The 24,711-nt window shown below is 40.9% G+C and overlaps 3 protein-coding genes across 3 annotated transcripts; all 3 read right to left on the reverse strand.

Moving 5' to 3' along the window:
- Nucleotides 1-676: 676 nt before the first annotated feature.
- si:ch211-130h14.4 (uncharacterized) lies at nt 677-8,587 on the reverse strand. Its single transcript, XM_058651901.1, has 7 exons — nt 8,451-8,587; nt 6,797-6,898; nt 6,243-6,404; nt 4,547-4,627; nt 4,315-4,453; nt 3,978-4,089; nt 677-1,033 (listed from the first exon to the last, which is right to left on the reverse strand). Exons 1-7 carry the CDS (start codon nt 8,496-8,498, stop codon nt 886-888), a joined length of 792 nt encoding a protein of 263 aa, XP_058507884.1. The 5' UTR covers nt 8,499-8,587; the 3' UTR covers nt 677-885.
- An 839-nt stretch (nt 8,588-9,426) lies between these two features.
- prr18 (proline rich 18) lies at nt 9,427-12,879 on the reverse strand. The gene has a single exon (XM_058651902.1). The coding sequence runs from the start codon at nt 10,900-10,902 to the stop codon at nt 10,132-10,134; it is 771 nt and encodes a 256-aa protein (XP_058507885.1). The 5' UTR covers nt 10,903-12,879; the 3' UTR covers nt 9,427-10,131.
- Nucleotides 12,880-13,027: 148 nt separating this feature from the next.
- On the reverse strand, nt 13,028-23,398 carry sft2d1 (SFT2 domain containing 1). The gene is made up of 8 exons (XM_058651903.1): nt 23,141-23,398; nt 21,851-21,937; nt 20,838-20,920; nt 18,706-18,787; nt 18,427-18,462; nt 18,270-18,328; nt 16,361-16,390; nt 13,028-13,597 (listed from the first exon to the last, which is right to left on the reverse strand). Exons 1-8 carry the CDS (start codon nt 23,204-23,206, stop codon nt 13,558-13,560), a joined length of 483 nt encoding a protein of 160 aa, XP_058507886.1. The 5' UTR covers nt 23,207-23,398; the 3' UTR covers nt 13,028-13,557.
- Nucleotides 23,399-24,711: the final 1,313 nt, after the last annotated feature.

The following is a 24,711-nucleotide window of genomic DNA, read 5'->3' on the forward strand; positions in this document are numbered from 1 at the left end:
CAGCTCAGGAACGTGATCAAACGCATCCTCTAACCACCTCCGAACGTGGTTTTCTGTGATCAGATCTGAAGACACACTTGGATCGGTCAGGCCTGTAATCGGATCACTCAAGATGGATGTTTATACCAGGTGTGAACAGGGTCTTAGTAACATCTAATAGTGAGAATGCAGATTGTAACAAACATGGGAATCCTACCCTCACTTCTCCATATTCTGAGAACATAACGAGAGAACTACGAGAAAGGAGGACAACTTCAAAATGTGAAATGCTGGTTTTTAGCAAAGACCCTTGCCTTACGTACATATTTAAGTCTCAATCTAAGGCACATATGAAAACCAAACAGGTTTTATAATCAAGGGTATTTCCTTTCTAAATAATCCCTTTGAAGGGAATGAAGCCAATCCCAGACCTCAACCCAGGTGACACGTGGAGTCAAATCATCCACACTTATGGACAACATGGAGTCTCCAATTAACCTAATCAGCATTTCTCTGGAAGAAACGTTCTGGTTCAACACAAAGAAAGTCAGTCAGTCAGTCATCATCTACCGCTTTATCCTCTGCCAGAGGGTCGCGGGGGGTGCTGTGCCAATCTCAGCTACATCAGGCGATAGGCGGGGTACACCCTGGACAGTTCGCCAGTCCATCGCAGGGCCACACACAGATAGAGACAAACAACCATTCACTCTCACACTCACTCCTATGGTAAATTTGGAGTGTCCAATTTACCTATCCCCACATTGCATGTTTTTGGACTGTGGGAGGAAGCCGGAGTACCCGGAGAGAACCCACGCACACACGGGGAGAACATGCAAACTCCATGCAGAAAGGCCCTTGTTCCAACCGGGGCTCGAACCCGGGTCTTCTCGCTGCAAGGCGAGAGTGCTAACCACTACACCACCGTGTGGCCCACACAAAGAAAGTAACCAAGTAAAATGCATTGACACCATCACTGTCACCAACCTTGGGAAACATTTGCTCGATTGCCTTTTTCTCCTTGCTCTCCCCCGAACCAGACCTGTGCTCCAATAACCTACACACACACACATATGAAAAAAAAAAGAGAAAAAACATCTCCATCAACTTTCTTCTTCTTGTTGTTGTTGTTGTTGTGATACGTGACTTGTTAATAATATTCGCGACAGTTTGCCACTTCACGAGAGTCGCCATACTGCGGGTGCTGTTCACACCCGATAACACTGCGCACTCGGGTGACAACACACTTTGTCTGCTGGGTGTAAACTGGCTGGAGGGAGGACTCATGAGCGGCTCAGCGTTTACTCACAGGACAGTGCAGCAGGTAACAGATCTATACAAACACCAGGGGCTGCCCCCGCTGGAGGAGCGAGGATGTGGACGTGTGTGTGTGTGCACTCATATATGTACAATATAAGTGCTGACGTGATGACAGGTGATGAAAAAAAAACAAAAAAAACAATTACTGATTAAAATGTGGCCACAAAATAAGACGCAGAAGGACCAACCCTGTGTTATGTACGTTTTCCACCCGTCGAGGTCAATTTATAGAAACAGACACGGTATGTTCTGGTCAATTTAATATTGCTGATCTGTTCTGCTCACTCGTGAAATTCAACACGTTGGAGTGACTGTGACCAGACGGCCACAAATATAGAAAATCACTGCCTGCGTTGCATCGCTGTCCAATAAATCACAGCAGCTAATAACAAATGTATAAATAGCCAGAAAGAGGCAGGGATTGGATAAATCTGCTCATTGGCTGACATTTTTTTTCCAAAGCACTTTGTTGACTCCATAGTTCGCCTTCAGCTCTAATTGCTTTTATTTTGAGTATTTCTCACGGACTTGGGGAATGTGCCCATGCACAGGCGGGCCGGGCGTGCGGTCGGCGGGGGTGGACGTGGGCTTCGCTGCCTCAGTGTTTGTCTGTGGAGTGGTGAGATTTCACACTGATGGATGACTTGTCAGCGCAGGCCTTCAATCACCTTCTTACCAAGCTCCTAATGTCCCCAGGCCACTGGGCACTTTCACAGTTGCAGCCTCGTACTAACATTATACATGTTCCTACTAAACAGAGTTGGGTCCTAATTAACAGCATGACACCGCTCTGTTATACATTCACAACACAGAAACACAAAGGACGCCGGGGGGGGGGGGGGGGGGGCGCGATGGGAACAGGTGCAGAGCGGAAAGCGGGTCTGGACTCTTTGTTGTTGAGTTAATAGCAAACAGTAGAAAAAAAATAAAGTTAGAATATAAAGACATTTAATATAGTTGAAATATTAAGGAGCGAGGAAGTAGGAACTCCCTTGTTAGCCATGTGCCGCAAAGAACACCGCGATCGTCCACTGCCGGTTTATTGGAGGTTCCCCACAACGGTCGAAAGACAGTTGGGGATGGCGCCAAATGTGTTACTTACGCCCCTGAACTTTGGAATGCACTACGTTACCTTTAGATATCAGGGAAGCAAGCCATATTTCTAAAAGAAGAATTAAAACCTGTCTTTTATTCCAACCTGTGTTGTGTTTTATTTGCATTTTTAGTTTATTTCAAAGTTAAAGCAGGGTTTGAACCTCTCGTCTGCAGCCTTTTCCTATTTTATTCCAGCCTGCGTTGTATTTTACTGTTTTATTTTGCATCTTTTGTTTTATTTCAAAAGTTAAAACACGGTTGTTGGGTTGTTTTTTTTTAGACTTTTCCTTTTCACACTCATTCCACCCTGTGTTGTGTTTCATTGTTGTATTGTATTTGCACCTCTTTCCTTTTTAAACTTCATTTTCCTTTTATTGGGAAGCACTTTGAGCTGCGCTCCTTGTATGAAAGGCGCTATACAAATAAAGTTATTATTTGAAATGAAATCAAGTTGAAATAAAGGAGGAACAACGTGATGCACTCAATGGAAATCAAAAGAATCACCTAAAGTTAGTTTTTCTTATACGAGGAAGAGCACATTCCGTATTGAAGTAATGATGAGTGAAACCACAACTCAAAGTCAAGCAGGCACTCACATTATCTTTGTCACTTTTGGTAAATGGAGCAGTGTTTGCCTGGAAGCCAATAAAGCTTTAAGAGAGGAGAAACTCTCCAAACATTTCAACATCTGCTCACAGTGCTGGCATGAAGTGACACCACCGGCCCAATTGCCAAATCTCTTTTGTAGTGGACATAATTACGACATTTTACCTCAGATGATGTTTGAGGGAGCCAGATTGGCTGGTCTGAGGTGCACAACACTGGGCTCAGATTGTGTGTTTGGTCATCTCACTTCTACGTGAGTAATCAGCTCTTTTCTGCAGGAGGGTGCGTGCTAAACAAGCCCCGCAGTGGAAACTGTGTTTGCACTTGAAGGCAGCGCAAACAAAGATTCAGAGTGAGCACAGTTCAGAGCAGTGGCTTCTGCAGCTGTGTGAGGTTTGCCCTCTCCCAGCTCACCTCCAGCGTGTAATAAAGGTCTACAAAAAAGAGTGAATATACTACACTATCAGCTTTTAACCTATGACACCAGAAGGACTTTTACCTCTCCTCTAAAGGTCCTTATCCACGTGGAAACAGAACTCATTTCCAAGAGATACAGATGAATCACAACTTCATTTTGTACAAGTGTTATTTAATTAAACAGGAATCGTATGTCATGTTTTGACATGGTTTTGTTTTGTTAAACAGCGTTTGATTCCCCTTTTTCCACTAAACAGGAGGGACCATCCCTCTTCTGTGTAATTTTTGTTTAATTTGACTTATTTGACTAATTAAATGTGGTATTTTTTTTTTTTTTTTTTAGACTGGTAACTTTACTTGTACTTAGATCAAAGTAATCATGCTTTTACTTGAGGACTATTTCAGCACTATTCCCACCGCAAAGGTGTTGGCAGTAATAAATGTGCAGATCAAAACTGCACCTGTTATGTAGTCGAGTAAAGGGATGAATGTTGACAGTGGTAAATCCTTTTTTAAAAAGATTAAAGAATTGCAAACAAACTGGAGTTTTAGTCGGTTACAACCTGGAGCAGCAGATGTCATCCTCCTCATCTCCTCCATCTTCAGGAGAGCAGGGATCGTGTTCTGTCTTCTGCTGAGAAGTCAAATCAACTGCAGACGACCTGCTTCCCAGCACTGTTATATCAAAATGTGCCAAATAACAAAAATTACCTCAAGGTGCTTCAGGTCAAGACTTTAAAATGTTATAGAGAGAAAGAAAATAGTTCACACAGTGGCAACAGAAGGAGGGAAAAACGTAACCCCAGATGTCAACATTTGAACATCACCATATTTCCATATTCTGTAGATGTGAGAAGAAGAAGAAAATCATCATTACTGTGTGCAGATCTGAAACTTAACTCTTTTTCCTGACATCCTGCAGATTTCTCTGCATCTGTGATGGAGGACTGTTGTAGTCAATGCACCGGTAAAAGTCCTCCAACTCGCGGCTGGTTTTTAGATGTCCACGCTGGACCAGCTGCTTCTGGAGGTCAAAGATCTCAGAGACACATGACTCAAATGAGACATAACTCAAAGGATGGGTGTCGTGTTTTATTTTTGGGGGTAATTATGCTTCCAGCGCCTGATCTACCTGGTAATAGCTGGTTTTGGGGAGAGACTGGAGGTATGAGTCATTGTGCTGCAGCTTGGAGAAGGCTCGCTTCTTTTGTTTCTGAGGAAAGAAGAAAGACAAGGAGACAGACGGACAGTAAAATGTGGGAAGAGCGATTTAAAAGTGAGCCTCGCTTCTTTCAGGGGCTGGGAAACTGAGCACACACACAACAAATGAGAAGTAAACATGGAGCCCCAGGAAGTCATTCAACTGCAGCAGGGACCAATTAGGCCCCAGCAGGTGTTCTTGCCTTTGCCTGCTTTGGTCCTGCCTCACCGCTGTGTCTGTGACACGGCCTCTCCATCTGAGTGAAGGGAATTTGCTCAGCAATTTCAAGCAAAGGATTCCTACGACGAGAGGGCCTCTAAAGTCCTTTATTGTCCCGTCTTTGTCCCAGCGGCCCAAGTGCAAGTCATTAGAGGGGACAATTACGTCCTCCTGAAGAAGTCAGGCTTTTGTAAGGGAGGAAGATAAGACAGGATCTCTCCCGCGTTAAACCCCCTCCACGCAGCCGCTCTCTGAAGCTTATTGCTCTTTTCACACCCGGTTAGAACAGAGACAGGACAGTCAAAATCAAAGTCAATCACAGAGGGCACACTGTAAGAGCATTTATACAAAAGGGGGGGGGGGGAGAAAGTGTGGGAACAAAGAGAGATCAACGGGTTAAGATTTTAACAGAGAAATAGTCATGTTAATTCACATCATTCAAATTCACAGAGGGCGGAAAAACTTGATTTCATGTACTTTAATGGAGCAGAGAAGTAGATATTGTTCTTTTGTCATTTCAAAATTCAAGTTTTAAAAGTGAGACGTGAAAATTAACATAAAAACATTGTAACCTGAACATCAGGATTGCTGTGAACGAGTGGATCAGACCTCATTTATCTTATCAGATTATCTGCCGTGAGTCCCATGATCCGTGACTAAGTTAAAGTCTGATAAAGTTGTTTTGGAGCATCTGGATAATTAAGAAATTCTACGGAGTAGATATCAAAAAAGTAAGGCTTTGATAAACAAGCGTGTCTACATTTGAGTGAACACTTTTGTAAAATGCCTCAGATCTGCATCAGATCGTTGTGCCGAGGACGAGTCTGATAAACTAAATCTAAATATAATACTTTCAATGACACAAGCACCTTACAGAGCACACTTTGTGTGTAATTATTATTATTATTATTATGGACTGTTAATATAAGCTCTTGTGAGTTTATTAGTTCATGGGCGAACATTTGTACTAACTCTACATGTATCAGAGAGAGAGAGAGAGAGAGAAAGGACAGCAAACCATCTTATCAGATATATTTAATGTCAGACGGGTTTTTGCACTTTGGTTGATTATTATTCTTTAACTTTAACTTCTCTGGTATTATTAACCAATTTTGCCAGTGTTTTAATTCATTTTAATCTCTTAATCTCCGTATATTTAACAGAGACAGTGTAGAAGAGACGGGTCACTTAACATAACAATCTATTCTTCCATTATTGACCTTAAATCAGCTTTTTAAGGTGATGATGTGATCGATTCTCTGATAAAATGCGACAAACATAAACAATATATGGAGGGAAAATACTACACAGAGAGAAGAACACTTCCATTTGAAACCGTTAAACACAAATGCAAGATTTCATAAAACCTTCAGAAGACATTAACGCCTTCATTTAATAGAAAGTATACCTGCTTTGTTTCGTTCTTCGCCTCGTACTTGGCCCTGGTCGTCTCGTCTCTTTGCTGCAGCACTAGTCTTTGTGAGAGGACTTTGTCCTTGAGCAGAGCAGCACAGCGGTGATGGAGAGCATCTCTGAGGTGGTGCATGTTCCTGTAGGTCTCTAGATGGCGCTAGAGGATAAACAGTGGGAACGAAAGAGGCCAAAAGAAATGAGCTACAAGGAAGTGCCAGCTTGTGGAGTGTGGGGGGGGCACAGAGGGTAAAGTTTAACTGCAGGTGAAGACATGATGATTCAGTGCAGCTTTAAACAAACTTTCATTTGGTCTCATTTGGTTCATTCTTGTAAAGTGACTGCTTTTTTTTGTTCCTAATTAAATGTGCTTTATTGTGGAAGAGTTTTTTTTTTTTAAATCTTAATTTGTTGATATATTTGTTGTTGTTGTTTTTTTTTTTTACCAGAACACCAAACTGAATTAATGTTAACATGGCAATACGAGTGATAAATAACCCATTTTAGTTGTGGCTTCTATGTGAAATAGAGGCTAAACTTAAATATACCAACCTGATCTAGCAGAGTCTGATGCCAGACCTTGGCCTCTTGCTCTGGCTGTGAGCGGCCATCACACGCCACCTTCTTCCTCCACGGCTTGACGTCATCCTCTGTCTATCAACAGTAGCAAAAAAAATAACTATTTAGTTGCCGTGGGAGTGAATCGAAAGATTAAAAAAGAATGCATTTTTGGTAATCTCTCTCTCGTGTGCCAAGATCATCCTCCCACACAATAACGTGCTGCCGGAAAAGAAAAAGGAAAGAGAGCGATATAAACAGGATGGATATGCCCATCTTCTCTAAATCCTTCACCTTATTTCCTGTCCTACATCAGGCAACAAAGCCTTTAATCTTTATTTAGACAGAGCATGATGATCAGCGATACCCATAGGGAGCATTTAAGGACACACTTTCTGAGGCAAATTACCATTTTGACGTCTGAGAATAAAAAGAAAATACAAAAAAAGTGGAGCAAAAACACAAGCTTGAGTGTAAACGCCTGCACGCCACAGCAGATTAACTTCACGGTAAAACGTAGAGCTCTGCTTACTTTTACAACCCTCAAATGAAGAATAAAACATGCTTGAGCTTTTATGGGAGGACTGTACTCTCTGATGTGTCTTCTCTCTGAGGTCGCCCTGTCCCTGGGAAACGTCTCGTTCTTAACAGACTGCCAATGAAGGGCCACATTACTACAGTTTATGGGCCAAGCCTGTTCAGGAAGTGTCTGTTTTGTCTTTCCTCACAAAAGCTGCTGGAGACGCAGGATTTATCAGTTCTGTTGCTACAGTAATGCCGGTGCGGCACGGCAAAAGGGGGACCAGTTCGCAGTTCTTTGCTCGGGCTGTTCTGTGCAAAGTGTCGGTGACGTGCATCCATCTGTGCTCCCTGCCATCATAACTCAGTGGAGGATAATGCAGCTGTCCTTCTGTACGTCACTCCTCCAGACAGCGACCATGACACTGCAGTGGGGCAGACAGTAGTCTGCAGCCATTCCCCTTTTACTCTCAGCTGATAAGGGAGTGCAGAAACAGACCAGGTTTAGGGAGACGACCAGGCCAGAAGTGCCAAAAACTATCTCCTCAAATTCAACTTTTCCTGTTGAATTCAAGTACTGAGCTGCTTCAGACCCACTGATGCACTTGTCACCCCCAGGACAGTCGTGAATAGCCCGGCTCCAGGCCTCAATCAGACAGTAATGAATAGCAGAGTGAGGCACTTAAACAAGGCCACGGCTGAAATGACACAATAGACGAGGATTGCATAACTTTCAGTCACGGAGCCAGCTGATAGTCATCATCGCAGGAGCCACGGGGAACCGAACGGGTCCTGGTACAAACAGTGCAGGCTCAGTGTGATCTCAGGCTGCAGCCACATGTGACAATAAGAGCAGTTTGTGACACTCAGTGGGGGCAATGTATTCACGACGACAGGCTTCCTATCTAGCAGCTTACAAATAATTGTAATGGTGCGTCCTGTCTAATCTTTCCAGGTTGTACGAGGACACGTATTTATCACCTCATTTAAAATGGATGCTATAACAGAAGTTTTTAACAGTGTGGATGATTACTTCCTTTACTTTTTAAAAAGTAGTTGTAACAGAAGCAAGTGTTGGAATGACTGCATTTTTCTACACGGAAAACCATGTTAACTTCATGTTAAATACCTTTCTGACACCACCAGGATATCTGTGTGCATCCAGAGTTGATCTCATGGCAAATCCCTGATTGAGGCCTCTGAAGGAAAATGATTTTGCTTCAAATTACAAAATATAACCAAACGACAATGATATACCTGAGAATATAAGTGCAAGTAATTGATCAAATAGCTTACCAGTTGTTGTTGTTGTGGGAGCTTTGTAAATGCACTGTACTGTCCTGGACACTTAAAACTCCTCTGCCCAGGTTGTAATTGAGCTTTTTACAGTGAACAACACTCTCTGGTTTCCAAGTTACAGAGAACAATACAAAAGAGTTAAAAGCGTATTGCAGAGCACTGCACTGAACATTTAACTATGTTTGTGACCCTGGATGGAGAATCTGTATCTAAGGCTTTAATGTCATTGCCGTTTTCCTTTAAAGTTTCCCTTAACGGTGTAAGTGCAATAAAACGGAGGGCAGCTGAAGTGAAACAATAAAGAAGCCAAAAGCATCTTTAACACTTGGGTTTGTTGAGGCTCATTACAGGACCCATATAAAAATACAGTCACTCGTGCTTCAGTGGGGTGCAGCAGCTCTTACGTCAAAGTGGGAATGTGTCACTTGCAAATGACAACGTTCTGGCACAGTTTGGAAGCCACACTTTTAACTGTATATATATGTGTATTGTAGCTGGGTGCATTGTTTCCGTTCCATGTGACAAAAGAGAAGCAGTCTGGGGTAGTTTCCTGAGGGGGGGGATCATGCACCTGGGCCATTCAGTGCACTGATCAACCCTGCTTAACAGGAAATCTAAGAAGCTTAGAACACTAATGCCCAAATGGCCTCAGGTAGCAACAGTGGCCACAAAGAGCCTTTAAAAAAAAAAACTGTCCAGGAACAAACCGGAAGAGGAAATCCACTGCAAACCACCCTCATGTGACAGAATTATTGTAGAGGCATGACACACATTAGCAAGGATTTAAAAGGGGCCCAGGACACGTGTGTGATTAAATAAACATTGTTTTTTACTTACTTAAAACAGCATAGAATCATTAGCTGAGAAAACAAATGTTGACAGTACAAATGTTCAGTTATATTAAATACAGTACATCAGTGATAAAAACAGAGGATAAAAGCCCTCTCATCAGAGAAAATAAATAGTCCAGTTTGGTTTTAGCAGCATGAGACGCACATAAAGCCCTGTTGTGTTGACAGCTTATTGTTCTCCAACAACAAAGGAACGCTTCTGCGTCCCTTTACGCAAACCAGTGTGCCGACCCACAGACGCCCCCCACTCAAAAACAGATTCCATGTGCAAAAGACATTAACATTAAGGAATTCAAATCAAACAAACAAAATAATAATAATAATAATAATATAAAAACAAACATAGAAGAGGCATCAAACTAATAAAGTAAACGTCCCTGTGAACCATAAAAAGCACTGTTGGATGAGGCAGGCTGCAGATAACATTTACATGTCTGTCAAATTATCCCTTTTATTGTTTTTGTTTTTGTTTTTTTAATTCACGCATTTTGAAGTCCAACAAGACACGGTGACATTCCTCTGGAGACACGTGGATAACAGTGTCCTCACATTTATTACACTCGCGTTAGAGATGCCACTGCAGCAGGCCTCAGGTGCGCACACTTCCAAGAGTGCACCGTCTCTTCTCACTTCAAGTTCAGTCAGGTCAGACGTCAGGTGTCAGCAGCCTTTAAGGTGCGGGAGTGCAGAAAGTTTGTCCACTTTGCCCAAAGCAGCGGCGTTTTCGACGCCTTTCAGCCACTCTTTACATTTCCTCACGACAGTCTCGTCCACGTCTCCGTCCTCGTCCTCGTACTCCACATCGTCGTATTTGTACTGATCGTTCAACAGCGATATCTTGACGATGGCAGTGATGTCCTGCTCGGCGCTCTCCGCTTTGGCCAGGGGAGCGCAGCCCTTGGACGCTCCGTGCGTCTTTTTGGATGGAAAAACTCGCCTGTGCCGAAAGTCCGTGGAGGCGCAACACTTCTGCTGCTTTGCCAGCATCTGCTTTTCCAGATTGCGCTTTTGGATGACGAGAATGGCCTCAGGGGTGAGACTGAGGCTGAACTGGATCTCCTTCTTCCCTTCGTCTTTGCCATGGATGTGTCTGGCGGAGTCCATGGAGCTGGAGCGCCTGACTCCTTCCGATGAGTCCTGAGGTTTGGGCACCATCAGCCAGGGACACTTTCCCTGAGTCTCCTGACCAACACCCGGCTTCTGGTCTTGGCTTTTACTCTTCTGCTGTTGGGCTTTTCGCCCCAGATTCCTCAAGTTCGCAGACGTCCAAGAAATGGACTGCTTCTCCCTGTCGGACCCCGCTTTCTCTCCGCAGGATTTGCTGGTGTGCTCAGGCTGAGGAGGAGGCACCGCGGTGGCTTTCTTTTTCCCGAACAGCTCCCTGCCTGGAGAGGAGATCCGCTGAGGGAGGCTGATCGGCGGAAAAGGCATTTTTTTTGTTTTGTCTCTTTGAGTCTGGAAGCGATCAGGATGTAAAAACGTGCAAATGCTCAAAGTACAGACGAGGGAGCTCTGTGCAAAGCGACGAGCGGCGCTCTGTGGGCATTATCCATCGGCGGCGAGGTGGAGGGAGGCAGTAGAGTGCACCTGTTGTCCACGTCCACTAGGGCTCAACTGATGCGCACACTCACACTGCGTGGCTGCTTTAAGACCGTGGCGACAGGAAGGCGTGGTCAGCAGACGCACCAAACAAAGCCACGAAGAAAACTGTGGTTATGTCATTTCTTAATTTCCAACAACTTCCTCATAAGATGAGCTAGATCCACACTGCTGCTCCAAGCCACTCACTCCAAACCAAAACCCTTAACTAAACAACATCATTCTAACATCCACCAGACAACCCCTGAGGCCTGTTTTCAAAATCACACAGACAATCAAAGATTGTGATGCTGAATTGTGGAGCACTGATTTTAGACCATAGCTGTGGGGCTGTGTGTTTTACTTTTTTTAAAAAAAATAAAGTTTACTTGTACCTATATTGTAATTTAAAAGGGACAAATGAATTGAAGATGAAGCACATGCTTCTCTGCATCTCACGCAGACGGTCATTTCTGAAACCTGAGCTGTCCTTGAACCAAGAGAACATGTCACGGACACACCGACATGTTCCGTTTGTGCACTAAAAAGTCTCACAGGTCAATAAAGTGATGGTCCATTGTTCTTTCAGCCACGCAGCCTCTATGAAAGGACCTGAGGGGTAAAATACAAATAGACTACATTATTGATTTTCTTTCTTTCTGCTATTATCTGTACATTCACTCAAGACAGTTCCACCATTGATTCAGTGAGATTTGGTTTCTCTCCTTGTCGAGAACAAGACAAAATCAATACTCCCTCCAAAAGTATAGCTGTTGTTGTTTTACAGTTTATTTCATATTGCCTGAGATGCTCATGTTTACAATTTAACAGTCATGCAACTGACTTTATTACTTACCACAATATCAATACATGGGATTTAAGTGTAGTTCCATAAGGTGTCCGTGATTACTTTCTAATGTAATTTGATAAACTAGAATTATTTAACCAGATGCTGTGTAGCTCTCCTCTCCACTTTAAGCCAATCATACAACCGGTGTTGTTAATAAATGGCATGGACAGTATCCATGACAACACAACACCTAGTTATTTATTAGTCTACAAATCATGACACCGTGCGGGACAAAGATTTGTTTGATTTCAGGGGTCGCTTTGGCTCTTCTCTGACATAAGAGTGGATTATACTGTATGTAATGAAGAGGCAACAGTTGGGACTCTTAACAGATTGCCGTGATCTCTGCAATCTGTCAAGAGGAGGGGAAAAAACACACACACACACAAACCGACCCTTCCTTCAATTAATTATTTTAGCCCTCAAATCTCTGCCAAGTTAGTTGAATGAGTAATACTGAGAAGGAGATTTAGTCCGTATTTAGTGTCCAAAGACGCTGTGGTAGGAGGGAGAGCAAAAATGTTTCACTGCAAACTCTTCTGCTGATTCATACCATAAATGAAGAAGCATCACGCAGCCTCAGAGACTGATTTATAAAATGTAGATCACCCCCCCCCCCCACACACACACACAACACGGTGTAAACTAAAATCCAAGCACTGCTCCGGTGTGTTCTCCAAAAGGGAAACGACACGACCTCAACAGAATAATGTGAACATCTGCACCACACATGGGGGGTAGACAAAGGTTACACATCTTCCGGAGGGAGGTTGTCATGACAACCATATCCTAATGAAAGGCTACACTGTGATGCTGAAGCAATATGGGGAACCCAATGCAAGCTATACTGGGTTAATAGGTCAAATCAAAACCACAATGCTCAGAAAAGCATAATTAACTGGGGCATTACTAACATCTGGCAGGAAATCAAATATAAAATTGTAAAGTAATTTTAGCGGCTGGGTGCGAGACAGGAGTGTGCGACATGCTCAGTGGAGCCTAACAGACGGGAGCCTCTTTTTTTTTATAATCATATTAAAATTTCAAAAGAACAGTGGATATCAAATATCCCAGTGCATCACCAGTGAAGCAGTGCCTAAAGGGAATGATCATTCACAAACACGAAAGCAGCGTAAGAGAGCCTCTTTATACATCACTGCCTCTTAACTCACACAGGGAGAGAAAACAGAAACACGATGTGTTTCAATAATGTCCGTGTGTAAAACAGTAAAATGTGTTCTAAAAATCATCCAAAAGAAAACTGAATGTCACTCAGATGTAAATATGTTCAGCTGGTCAGAATGTCATCAAATGTGTGTGTGTATAAACAACGTTAAGGCACTTAACTTGTAAGCGTGAAGCAAAGAAAAAAAGAAGCTATAAAATCCTCCAAAAAGAATATATGAAATATGTTTAAATATATTAGACATTAAAGGCACTAATTTGTCTTGCATCAAAAGCAAAAGCCTAATGACCATTCTAAACCTTCAGATAGACCCAGACGGCACCAATTCACAGCATGAAACAGCCACAATAACAATCTTGGAAATATAGAGTATAAACATCATGGATTTATAATTTACAGAGCCATTGTTCTTCTTTTTTTGCAGTTTGCATATTTGGACCAGTCTTCGAATGAAATTGGGGACTCCAGAGTCCTAATTCAGACAGGTTGTGAAGCATTTCATCACGGCATCCCTGTGGAAAGAAAGGACAAAAAAATGTGAAATGGGCCCTTTGCACAGCACAAAAAAAACCCCACACTTAACAATGACGCTGTTAAGTTAACACAAATGAGGACGGTGTCACAGTGAACCAGCACGCACCCTTGAAGCTAAATGGACCTCGGTCATCATTATTTAATTATTTATACGTGTGCTTTTCCTACTGTGACCCGTTAAAAAACAACCGCAGCGCAGTCCACCCATTAAGAAATAAAAAAATTTTAAAAAGAGAGAGAGAAGAACGAAAAATTCAAGGAATGGTTTGTGACAGAAACTGGGTCATGCATGTAAAATGAAATGAGACAAAATCAAATAAAAAAACATTTCCAGCCTTTGTTAAGGCTGGACTTAGGGTGGGGCTTGACATGAATAAGTGAGCGTGTTTTGCCGGGGAAGCACCACATGTTCAGAGTGACGGGGGGCTCCCGCTCTCCAGGTAGTCGGAGTTGAAGGATGATGCAATATGAGCGATCACCATGACAACCGTGAGACCGTTGCTTTACTCTGGTTCCCCTTCACACCATTTGCTCCAGTGTGTGTTGCTATGCAGACTTTGCCTGCAGTCACCGTCAAATTTCAATGGAGGAGGTGTGAAACCCGTCAAGGTTAAAAGGAGAAGGGGGAAGCAGCCTGATTGGGGGGGTGGGGGGGTGTGGGGGGGCAGAGTGGAGACTCACTCCTTTAAATGCTCTGGTTTGTCCCACCGGTGTCCACATTAAAGTCACTCAATACCATTGTCCTCTATTATTTTCAGCATACAGCATGAAAGGTTTTTTTAATATATATATTCTTTGGAGGCCTGGTGCTATTTTGCTCCCACTAAACTTACATGAATAAATGATCAATATCAGAGACTTCACTCCACTTCTGATCAAATATCAGAGCAACAGTCGCCCAAATACACCGTGGGAAGTGCACACGCAGCAGGTTTGAGTACCTTGGTCTGCGGGCATCAGGTTATAAATAGGCAACCATGTAAAATGTGTTAAAAAGGATCTGCTTGCCATGTGGTGCTGTGACCAGCCATTTGACCACACACGCACGCACACAAGGAGCTCCTGGTCACATTCAAAACAGCAGTAAATATTGACCTTCATCTGCTTTTTTCTTTCTTTTTTTTTGTGTCATCCAGAGGGGGAAGAAATAAGGTCAGATTAATAAAATACACAGCTGCGCTGTAACAACAAAAATAATCAAATGTAAATTAAACAAAAAACTGGATTAAAGTAAGAAGATTAAAGCAAAAGGAGGATAATAGGCTGATACAAAAATATAAGGTTTAACACAACACAACAACGGTTTCACAAACAAATAATGGTAAGCCCCAACACTAGCAGTCAAATTTGCATTTCTCCATAGGAATTCTGGTTTTTTTTGGAAGTCTGAACAAGGAAAAAGGTCTGTATCTCAGCTTTGTATTGTCATTAGCATTTTGGTTGGGGGAGGGGACGCCCAGGGATGTTCTAGTATGTCTCTCAGCTGCCACAATGGATTATAGGGTTGCCCAAATGCACAAGGCACTGCATGTGGGGGGGCTTCGTCAGTCTTGCATACAGCTGGACTGAGAAAACAAAAATCACACCTCATGTTTGGCTTCTGGGAAACACAGAGGTGGAACACCAGCTAGGACAATTAAAAGGAGCTAAGTAAAGCAAAGCACTGTTCATTTAACAATTTATTGCCATCAGGCTCTGTGACGCTCATGAAGCAAATATCCTGTGAGAAAGGATGGAGATTGCTTTTGGCAGAATGACCTTATTTGGGTCTTGATCTAATCAGAATGTTGTATTGTGCGTTAACCCTATAGATCTTAACATAAGCTCAGCAACAACTAATGCAAAAGCTTCTGGGGGGGGGGGGGTACTTTTGGTAAATATGGCTGAAGAGAATTATTACACAAGGAAATAATTCCATCCAATATCCCGGAGGAAGCCAATAGCATCACAGGGGGAACAGAGCACGAGTGTGAAACAACAAGCTGCCATTTGCTTGACACAAAGCCGGCACGAGTCGTATGGGGGATTACAGCCATATGGTGGCGACAAACAGAGTTTAAGGATAAATAAAAACATGTTTTCACAGCAGTTTTGTGTGCGAGGTATTTCAGTGTCAGACAGCACAATGTGGAAAGGAAATTATTAAGGGTCTCCGTGGAGAGTAAGTGGTTTCTCAGGAATGGCTCAACTGAAGACCTATTCTTAAACAGAGAATTAAAAAGGTGCAAAACTATATCACACATTATATATACAGTACTTAATTTCTTAAAATCCTTTGGGTTGAGTCAATCACTGAGTGAGAGTGCAGGTAGCCACTTCTTCCAGGTCTAATAGAATGATTGCACTTAACATAACTATGACAATCAACAGGACATGACTATATAAAAGAGATGACTATTAAAATGAGCTAATAAGCTAAACCTGGCCTGTCACCTAACACATTTTCCTACGTGGTAAAACGTTTTCCCCAGTTTGTAAACATGTTGACAAGTGCCCTACGCTTTGGTTAGATTAATGCAAGCTAATGCTAGCTCACAGAGATTTATCTCAGTATGATTATTGGAAGACAATTTTTATTTATGATGGGGGAAGGAGACGCAATAACTTTGTGGTCACATGCGGTCCCCCTTTCTCTATTAGATATTAAATATGATTGATGAAATCCTTTAAACCAGAAACCAACACATATAAATGAACATTACATATACCATGATTGCAAAAAAAATATATATCTATCTTACCTTGCAAATGGAATGTAGGAGATGCTATACCTGAAAGAGGAAAACACAAAACATAAATGAATATATTGAAACACGTAAAGCATGCTTTCAGAGCTCCACCATGTAGTAATCATTAGACTGAAGGGTTTTTGATGTGCAAAAACAACAACAACAGATTCCCTGCACTGGAAGTGATCACAGCTTAAGTTTAGCCCTGATCTGATGCATAAAGTATGTAAAATATGTGAGGAATCTGGTAGAGCAGTTGAATTATTAACCACAGCCCAAGCCTGAGCACGTATGCCATCTTATTTGATGACCAGCAGTAAACCCTCATCTATTACATCAGTGTCCATATAATTAGAAATTAAACTACAAGGACAGAAGTGGAAACACACATGGAAGAGAGCTCGTTTGTTTCAGTGTGAACCCGTAGGGATTGCACAAGGTGGTATCTGTCCTTACAAAGGATTTCTGTATACAAAAAGGTGCTGTCTTTACACATCTGCACCTTTTACACAGGCTGAATAAAAGGGGGCTTGTATGTGGGTCAGTGGCTTATTACTGATCCACCTTCACACAAGCCTCTGAGTGGTTGTGTGGGAGTGCACTATGCCCCCTGTCTGTTATGAATGAGTCTGTGATGTGTGACTTGTGGTTGCCATGGTGATGCCTCAGAGATGGCAGGCTAGGCGGAAGTGAATGTACAACATGTAGGTGCAAAAGCAGTGATGTCAGTAGAGACCAATGCACTCAAACTGTCAGTTTCTTTCTTCCCGAGTTTTTAGTGTTGTTTACATGTTGAGTTTCCCCGCTCGTTCACACACACTCAAAGCTCCTTTGTTACTGCTGTGCAAATATGCTCAAATTGACGAACATACAAGTACTAACATGCCCATATGCATTAAGCACAAGTCTTCCTATTCACTGCTAAGCTGTAACTTAACCCCACTGACCATAACAGTTCATCTTCTTTTTCCTCCACTTGTCCGATTCAGAAAACCACTATAACATTTCTGAGATAATATTGTATACTTCAAGGGATCTATATGTATGAACTGTATTATATTAAGAAATAAAATGACTATGATGTGAGCTTAGCCCTTTTAAAACTGTCTCGACCAGAGGAGAGGAAAAACAAGGGTCTGCAGTGGAGATAATATTCAAACATGGATGGCTGAACGCAAAGACAAACTTGACATACTGGTGTGGATACTATTCACCTGAATGGGGAAGCAGAACGGGACACTTAAGCCAAGGTTAGCATACCCTTCTCTCTCCCTCTCTCTCATAAAATATGCCAATGGAAATTTAGCATATATAATATCTTTTATGGTCTCCACCTGTTGCTGACCCTCCAAGTTTAACCAAATAGGTTAAATGTAAAAATTAAACAGGCTGGGTCTTACATGTCTTGTCTGTCAACTGTGTCCCTACGTTGTTTTCAATTGGGATTCTAGTTACCATTTTCAACCTTCAACGCTGGCTTTTTTACATATTTTACATATACATACATAACTTTGCATGTGTGTATTCTCACTGGACCATTCCCCTGTGATATTACTGGTAGAAGTAATCATGCACAGGAAGTTGGGATTGACTTTTGTCTTGTGTAAACAACTCAAAATTAAACGCCTGTCCATCTTAGTAAGGCTGAAAACATGGTCATTATGATCAATACATGTAATATGGTGTTGCATTTCCTTTTTTTTATAATCTAAATAAGGCCTAATTAGGCTTTAGCAGCCTAATTATCTCTACTCACAAACATTTAATTCAAGTTAGAGCAAAGTCGGAGCAAAGTTAGCTATCACACAAAAGATGGGTTCATCCGAGTAGGTGTGAGTGATGAGTCAGTTAATTGCCTGCTGTAGTGTTGTGGAGAGATGGCTCACACACACACACACACACGCTCACTCACAACACTTACCATGTCATTGCCAGAAACTGCAGAATACAGAAGATGATGGCCAGTCCATTTTTTCTCCACTGTCAAACAAAAAAAGGGATTCTAATTATTACCAACACTGCAATGACACAATGAGGATGATACAGTAACAAGCTTGAAAACTAGGTGATCTACTTACCCAAAACACAGCACACAGTGTTAACACAAGGCAGAGCTGGTGGAAGAACAAATCAACTGTTAGAGCCTCTTAAATGCTATGCAATCAAACACGTTTCTTTCTAGACATTATACAGAAAATGTACAACGGTAACCCAATGAAAAGTAAAAGAGCAACACCTGCACACAGATGTCACCATTTTACATAATAAAAAAGGTAAAGATGTCAGATTATCTCCAATACGTATTAAAATGTGAGTATCCATAACAAATCTAAGCAACAGTAAAATATTATACTTGCCAACATAACAATGGTGGCTATCAGTCTTGTTGGTTCAAACATGCGCTTCAGCTGTTTCAGTGGTCCCATCAGGAAGCAGGTGCTTCAGAAAGAGAAAAAAGAAAGAGACTATTGACCCATTTCTAACATCTTATTATGCATTAATACAGGACATTTGCATGATATTTTTTTTATATATCTGGTGCTACCTTTTCACCATGCTAAAATGTTATTGCACCTTTAAATAATGCAGCCAAGTACACTACTTTTTTTTGTCATGTCTTAGCATGTTGGCTTGTTGTTTTACTAATTTAATTACATAACATAACATGGGTTTCATCCACCCAACATCAGCACCCTTGTCAGCTATAACTGACATAATACACACCTTTGTTTGCTCAACATTTTAGGTCAAAGGTCGTCTTTTTCCCCTAAATTTAACATCAGAAAATGAATACAAAACTTTGTTTACATGAATTTCAGAATGACCTGCATATACAGTTTGTACAGGCACATACAAATAAATCTCTTCTGAGTGACTAATTAATTTTTCACTACAGTTATTAGTGGGCGATAAATATTTCATGGACAACACCACAATTATGCCTTTAAAGCCTCCTACATGATGCATGTGTGACGTCAGTAAATCTAACAAGACAATGGATTTCCCCAGTGACGAGGCACACAGCTCTGGACTCAGCAGCGCTGTGTGGGTAGAGGGAATCTGTGGAGCATCACATCTGTTCGATGAGACATAAGAGTAGTCTGTGTTGACGCAGGCTCTTTCTATTGATACACAATCGTAGGAAGCTTCAGGTGTCAGACACTAACGACATCCCCACACACTGTCACTGCTGATGAGAAAAAGGAAATAATTTTGGGCCAGTGAGTGGGATTTTTCAAAGCCAAGCACATGTACTACTAATCAAAAAAGAGAGATTACATAACCTCCCACTTCTTTGTATGAAATGATTGAGCCAATGATCTCTGTCCATATGGGTGAAAAGGGATTTCAATTTCATTAAAACATTACACTCATACTCATCCATGTTACAGTTTAACATGAAATGCCAAAGGCTGCTCTGACTGGGTGAAGCAAACAACACTGCACTGAGAAAGTCAAAACTATCAACTATTCATATATACAGTCAGAAAGTAACTTAACAGTAACTTAACACCACACCGTCTCACTAACAGTGTATCACACATTCAGACCAACTAAGACCAAGAGAAGGTTTGTATGGTGTCCTGTCACAAGGAAGACACTTGACCTTGTATGCTTCAATAAAAGTGGTGATATGTTTTCAGTTGATATATTCCTTGCTCAGAAATCTAATAAGGTGATAAGCAAACACTGATGTCCTCTCTGCTCAAAAGGACCAATGACAAAACAAAAACGTTAGGGGACACAGACAACTAGTCTGTTCTGTTCAATGACCACTGTGTTTTTATCCCAATCTCTTTCAGGCAACATTAAATTAAGCTCTCATAATCACAAAGGGCTATTGTGGCACTTTGTGCACATGCCCACTTGCATCGAAATTGTGCAATCCCTATTCAGAAGAAAGCCTTTCACATTAATGTCGGTTATTCATGCACGGATGAAGAGTCCTAGAATTACAATAAAGATATGGCTGCCTTCGGGTGCAGATAAAGTGTGGTAACTATAAAGGCAGTTTCATACTGCCATAAAATGCTGTGGTAATAGTAACAAGACTATTTGTACTTAGATATGAATTAGGTGAGTTGATAAACATGTCATAATAAAAGGCTCTAAGGTAGCTAAGTACAATGCAACCACATAGGCTGACTAATAATGTAATCCATCTGAAACAGCAGATAGCAATAACAGAATATCAATAATCAATCAAGAAAAATTAAAATAAATTTCATGTATTCTGCAGCATCTGTGGGGCAAATACTGACTGACAAGTACACAGTATTTAGTAAATATGCTTTGCAAGCAGAAAACCTGTGAAAGGTAAATGTACTGCCTTAGGAAGGATGACTGCAATGAGGTGTAGCAGTCGTCCAGACAGTGAAATCATAGTCTATACGTCTGTAACTCACTATTTGACGTATTTCTGGCAGTGTGCCACACTGGTGAGAAATATATAGTTTTAAGAGAGAAGTCACACTTGAGTAGGACGTACCTGGCAATAGCTGTCACATTCCCTATTGTGTAGAAGACAGCGAAGAACTTCGCTCCGTTAGGAAGGAACAACAATGCTGTCCCCTGTAAAAACCACAAAATAATGTCAGCTAAATGATACAATAACATCACCAGTAACTCCACATAAGAAAAAAAATACTCTTCCCTTGTAGAGTATTTGCAGCCTTTAAAGGATAAATTCTTTTATTATTTAGATGATAGATAAGGGCAGCCTTTACTGGCCTTACAGGGTATGATATTTGATAATTGATAATTGATACCAACATACTATTTTGACACGCTTTCAGAGATGAGAGTGAGAGAGAGGGTGTGATGACACAACCCAAGATATGTTTGAGACTGTTGTCTATTAGTCAGAAATTACACATAAACCCCCTGACCACCGGGCCTCCACAGAGAACTTGTGTTGGGAACTGTAACAATGTGGTGGCTCAAGTGTTAGTGGCGAGTCACTTCCTGTCAACTTAGCTGCAATGCCACTAACTGAATCCTTCTAAGTGATATAGCAACGTCTCTGTGTCAATTTACTGCAAGACACATTGTGTAACATGACAGCTATTTGTCATGGTGACAACTTTTCTGGGAAATATTAACAATTTATAGTGGCTAGTATAGATAAATTGGTCTGCCAATGTTTTTGATTAACTATTATTTATTAATGTAAGTTTGCACATTTTTGTTCTACAACTATTTTTTCATCCAAATGTTTACGTGAAAAAAGTTTGGTTTTTTAGTTTATCTGAATCATATATTTAACATTTAGCTTTTACCTTATTTCTACATATACAAGTACAGTGTATTGCTGACACAAAATGCAGATTGTTGTTCAATAAATGTTTATTTAACTTCAGCAATTATATAATTTGTTGTCATGGCTTATTTAAAAAAACATGAGTTGACCTTGTTGACCTAGTTCCTACAGATATGTCACAAGAGATGCTGTCAGTTTAAAAAAACCCACAAAACTCAAATTCCAAATGCAGAGACACTCACGAGTATTGAGCACAGGATGCCTCCGGCAAAGCATATGATGAACCATTTCACCCTGGTGCTGTAGCTGAGAGTGGTGGCATCAAAAACCTGGCAAGAACAATGGGAGGATGTCACAAGACAAACCTGATGACACGCACAAAGAAAACTGCCTAGGAAGCCAGTTTTTTAACCGTGTTGGCTGGAGCCTAGAAGATAACAGCCAGCCACAATATTATCCTAACATAACAGGTCTCAGTAACGAACACAGAACATTATATCAGATGGGTGAAGATGTATGTGTATATGTTTGAAATAATGTGCCTCACATTAAATTGTGATATTTTTTCAAACATTTACTCCGTGAATATGTTTTACCTATTCCAGTGGTTCTCAAACTTTTTATTCCAAGTACTGCCTGCGAAAATATTGAGCTCAACATTATCACCAACATTAAAATACAGTGTTGTAAAGTCAGCTACGGACTTTTCACAGGAAGCATTATTTATTCACAATAAGATAATTTGCTATCTCATGCTCCTCTTCTATACTTCAGACACTGGTATAGTGAAATTAGATTAAGATGGAGCGAAAGATAAGGTGACTCAAATTATTATTAAATTTATTATAATTTTTTGTCATCCAATTCATTTCTTCACTGGTCAAGATTCCTCAGTTTCACCCTGGTATACAGTAGAACAGTATTTCTGATTTCCCTCCAACTACCACCAGAGGAAGCTCAGTTTGAGAACCAAGGACCTATTCAAAATGATAGAAACTCTTTTGCATGACAAATGATTTATATTGTGAATTGCAACACAATATTTGCCACCTTTAAAAGGTGAGTGTGAAACAGTAACCACACTGAAATGGACCACAAAACAAAACAAAAAACTGTGCAGTAGATCAGCAAAGAAAAAAGCAAAAGTTGGTGTAACAGAGTTCATTGAATTAACAACCACATAACATAAAACACATGACTTAAGACCTCGCCTTACCTCATTTCCTCCTCATCGTGAACGCGTGTAAAAAAGTATAAATAAATAAGCAAATGCAGTTTATTAATATCATTAACCTGAAACATTGGAAGAGAAAGCATATGTTAATGAGGCTGTTCTGCTTGCTAACGTTAGCCAACTGTCGTCAACTAACATTTAAACTGCTGCGACTAAGAACACAAAACTATATCAACCCCAACAGCAAGTACGCTAAGAGTAATGTTGGGAAACGGATATGTTATTCAAGTAACATTCTTTTTAATTAATACGTATTAACCGCTAACATGTTAGTGACAGTGTTAGCAGAGTAGCTTACCTGTGCAGTGAGACCAAGCTCTTCATTCTCCTCTTGGCCGCTTAACACACGGCGAAGCTTGTCCATTGCTAGCTGCTAGCTAACACACTGCTTTAAAAAACAAACAAACAAAAAACCAATATAACCTAGTGATTATGTTTAATGCGCCTCTACTTACACTTACTTTACGCCAAAGTACTTAAGTTTTGACCGTCGCAAAAGCGACTTCCTGTACCATACTCTCTGACAGGACTGGCCCAGGATCGGTTTGTCAGCCTAAACAGCTTGACAAATCAGCAAGAAGATCAATGAAACGCTGATCACAGATCAGTGCAGGAAGGCGACGTCACAACTCCACTTCCTGGTACACAGTGCTGCCTTTCAGTGCTGTCGGAAATTATGGAATTACGAGAAAATGGATGGATGGATGGATGGAATATCAGCGCAAATAAATGTAAATAAACGAAACTAAAATAAACTAAAAATAAATAACCTAATCCAAAATAAACTAATCTAATCTAATGTAATCAAACTAAACTAAGCCAAAATAAAATAGCTGCTGGTGTGTTACAACACTGTCAGTTGTTCCAGAGCCCACTGGTGGCTCAGAGAGAAATTGCAGGTGGGGCTTGTATCTCCCATTCACCAAATTCAGCAAAACCTACTGCATAATAGTTTGTTGTGTGTGGAGGAATTCAAAATTAAAAGGTTATAAAAAAAAGAATAAAACACAATGCCACAACATGTTATTCACATTTAAATGATGTCTCGTACATCATAAAGATTCTAAGTTATGGCCAAAAATGTTCATCACAATGACTGTATTTTAATCAGCAGAGAGATCATGATTATTCATAGAAACAAAACATTTGTATTTAAATGATCTGAAATTGAAGAAGATGATGTCTTCTTCAATTTCTTCGTCATTCAATTCTGCAATATGTAATTCAACAGAAAACAAAAACACATTCTGTTAATTTAAGCAGATCAGATACTGGTTTGTTTAAAATAGCCTGTTTTACTTTACATTTTACATTTTTCATTTATTTTACCTTTACTTTCATTAGCCTGCTTTATGTTTTAACGTTGCTCTGTCGCCACCTAGTGGAAATGCAACAACACGACAATGGCACAGATCTGCTGACATGGCCATGCAAGGTCCACTTACTTATCTTGTGACTGATTCCATACATAATAAGACAAAAAATGTGAATTCTTTGAATTCAACCCTATTCATATTTCTTTCTTTGAAAAATGGACACATTAATTCAGTGAAGGCTTCTGTATGAATTCAAGTCAAATCAAATTAGTGTCTTCTGGCGTGTAATGCAGAATAAATCTTGTGAGTCAAGGCTATATAATGTCACCTTGTCTTTATCAGCAACAGAACACGCACGAAACAAGACACAGCTATGGGAGGCCTTTGACTTTATGTCACACTGTCCTCTTGAGGGACACAGTCATCAACTTAGCCTTTTTTTTGTGTATGGAAGCAGAAATCCTTTTGGCAATTATTCTTAAATACACACAACACTTACATGAGCAAACACAATCAGAAGGAAAGCGTGGCACTGAAAACACATCATTGCCAG

The sequence above is a fragment of the Solea solea genome, chromosome 15, assembly GCF_958295425.1.
Source record: "Solea solea chromosome 15, fSolSol10.1, whole genome shotgun sequence".
In the NCBI taxonomy this organism is placed as follows: domain Eukaryota; kingdom Metazoa; phylum Chordata; class Actinopteri; order Pleuronectiformes; family Soleidae; genus Solea; species Solea solea.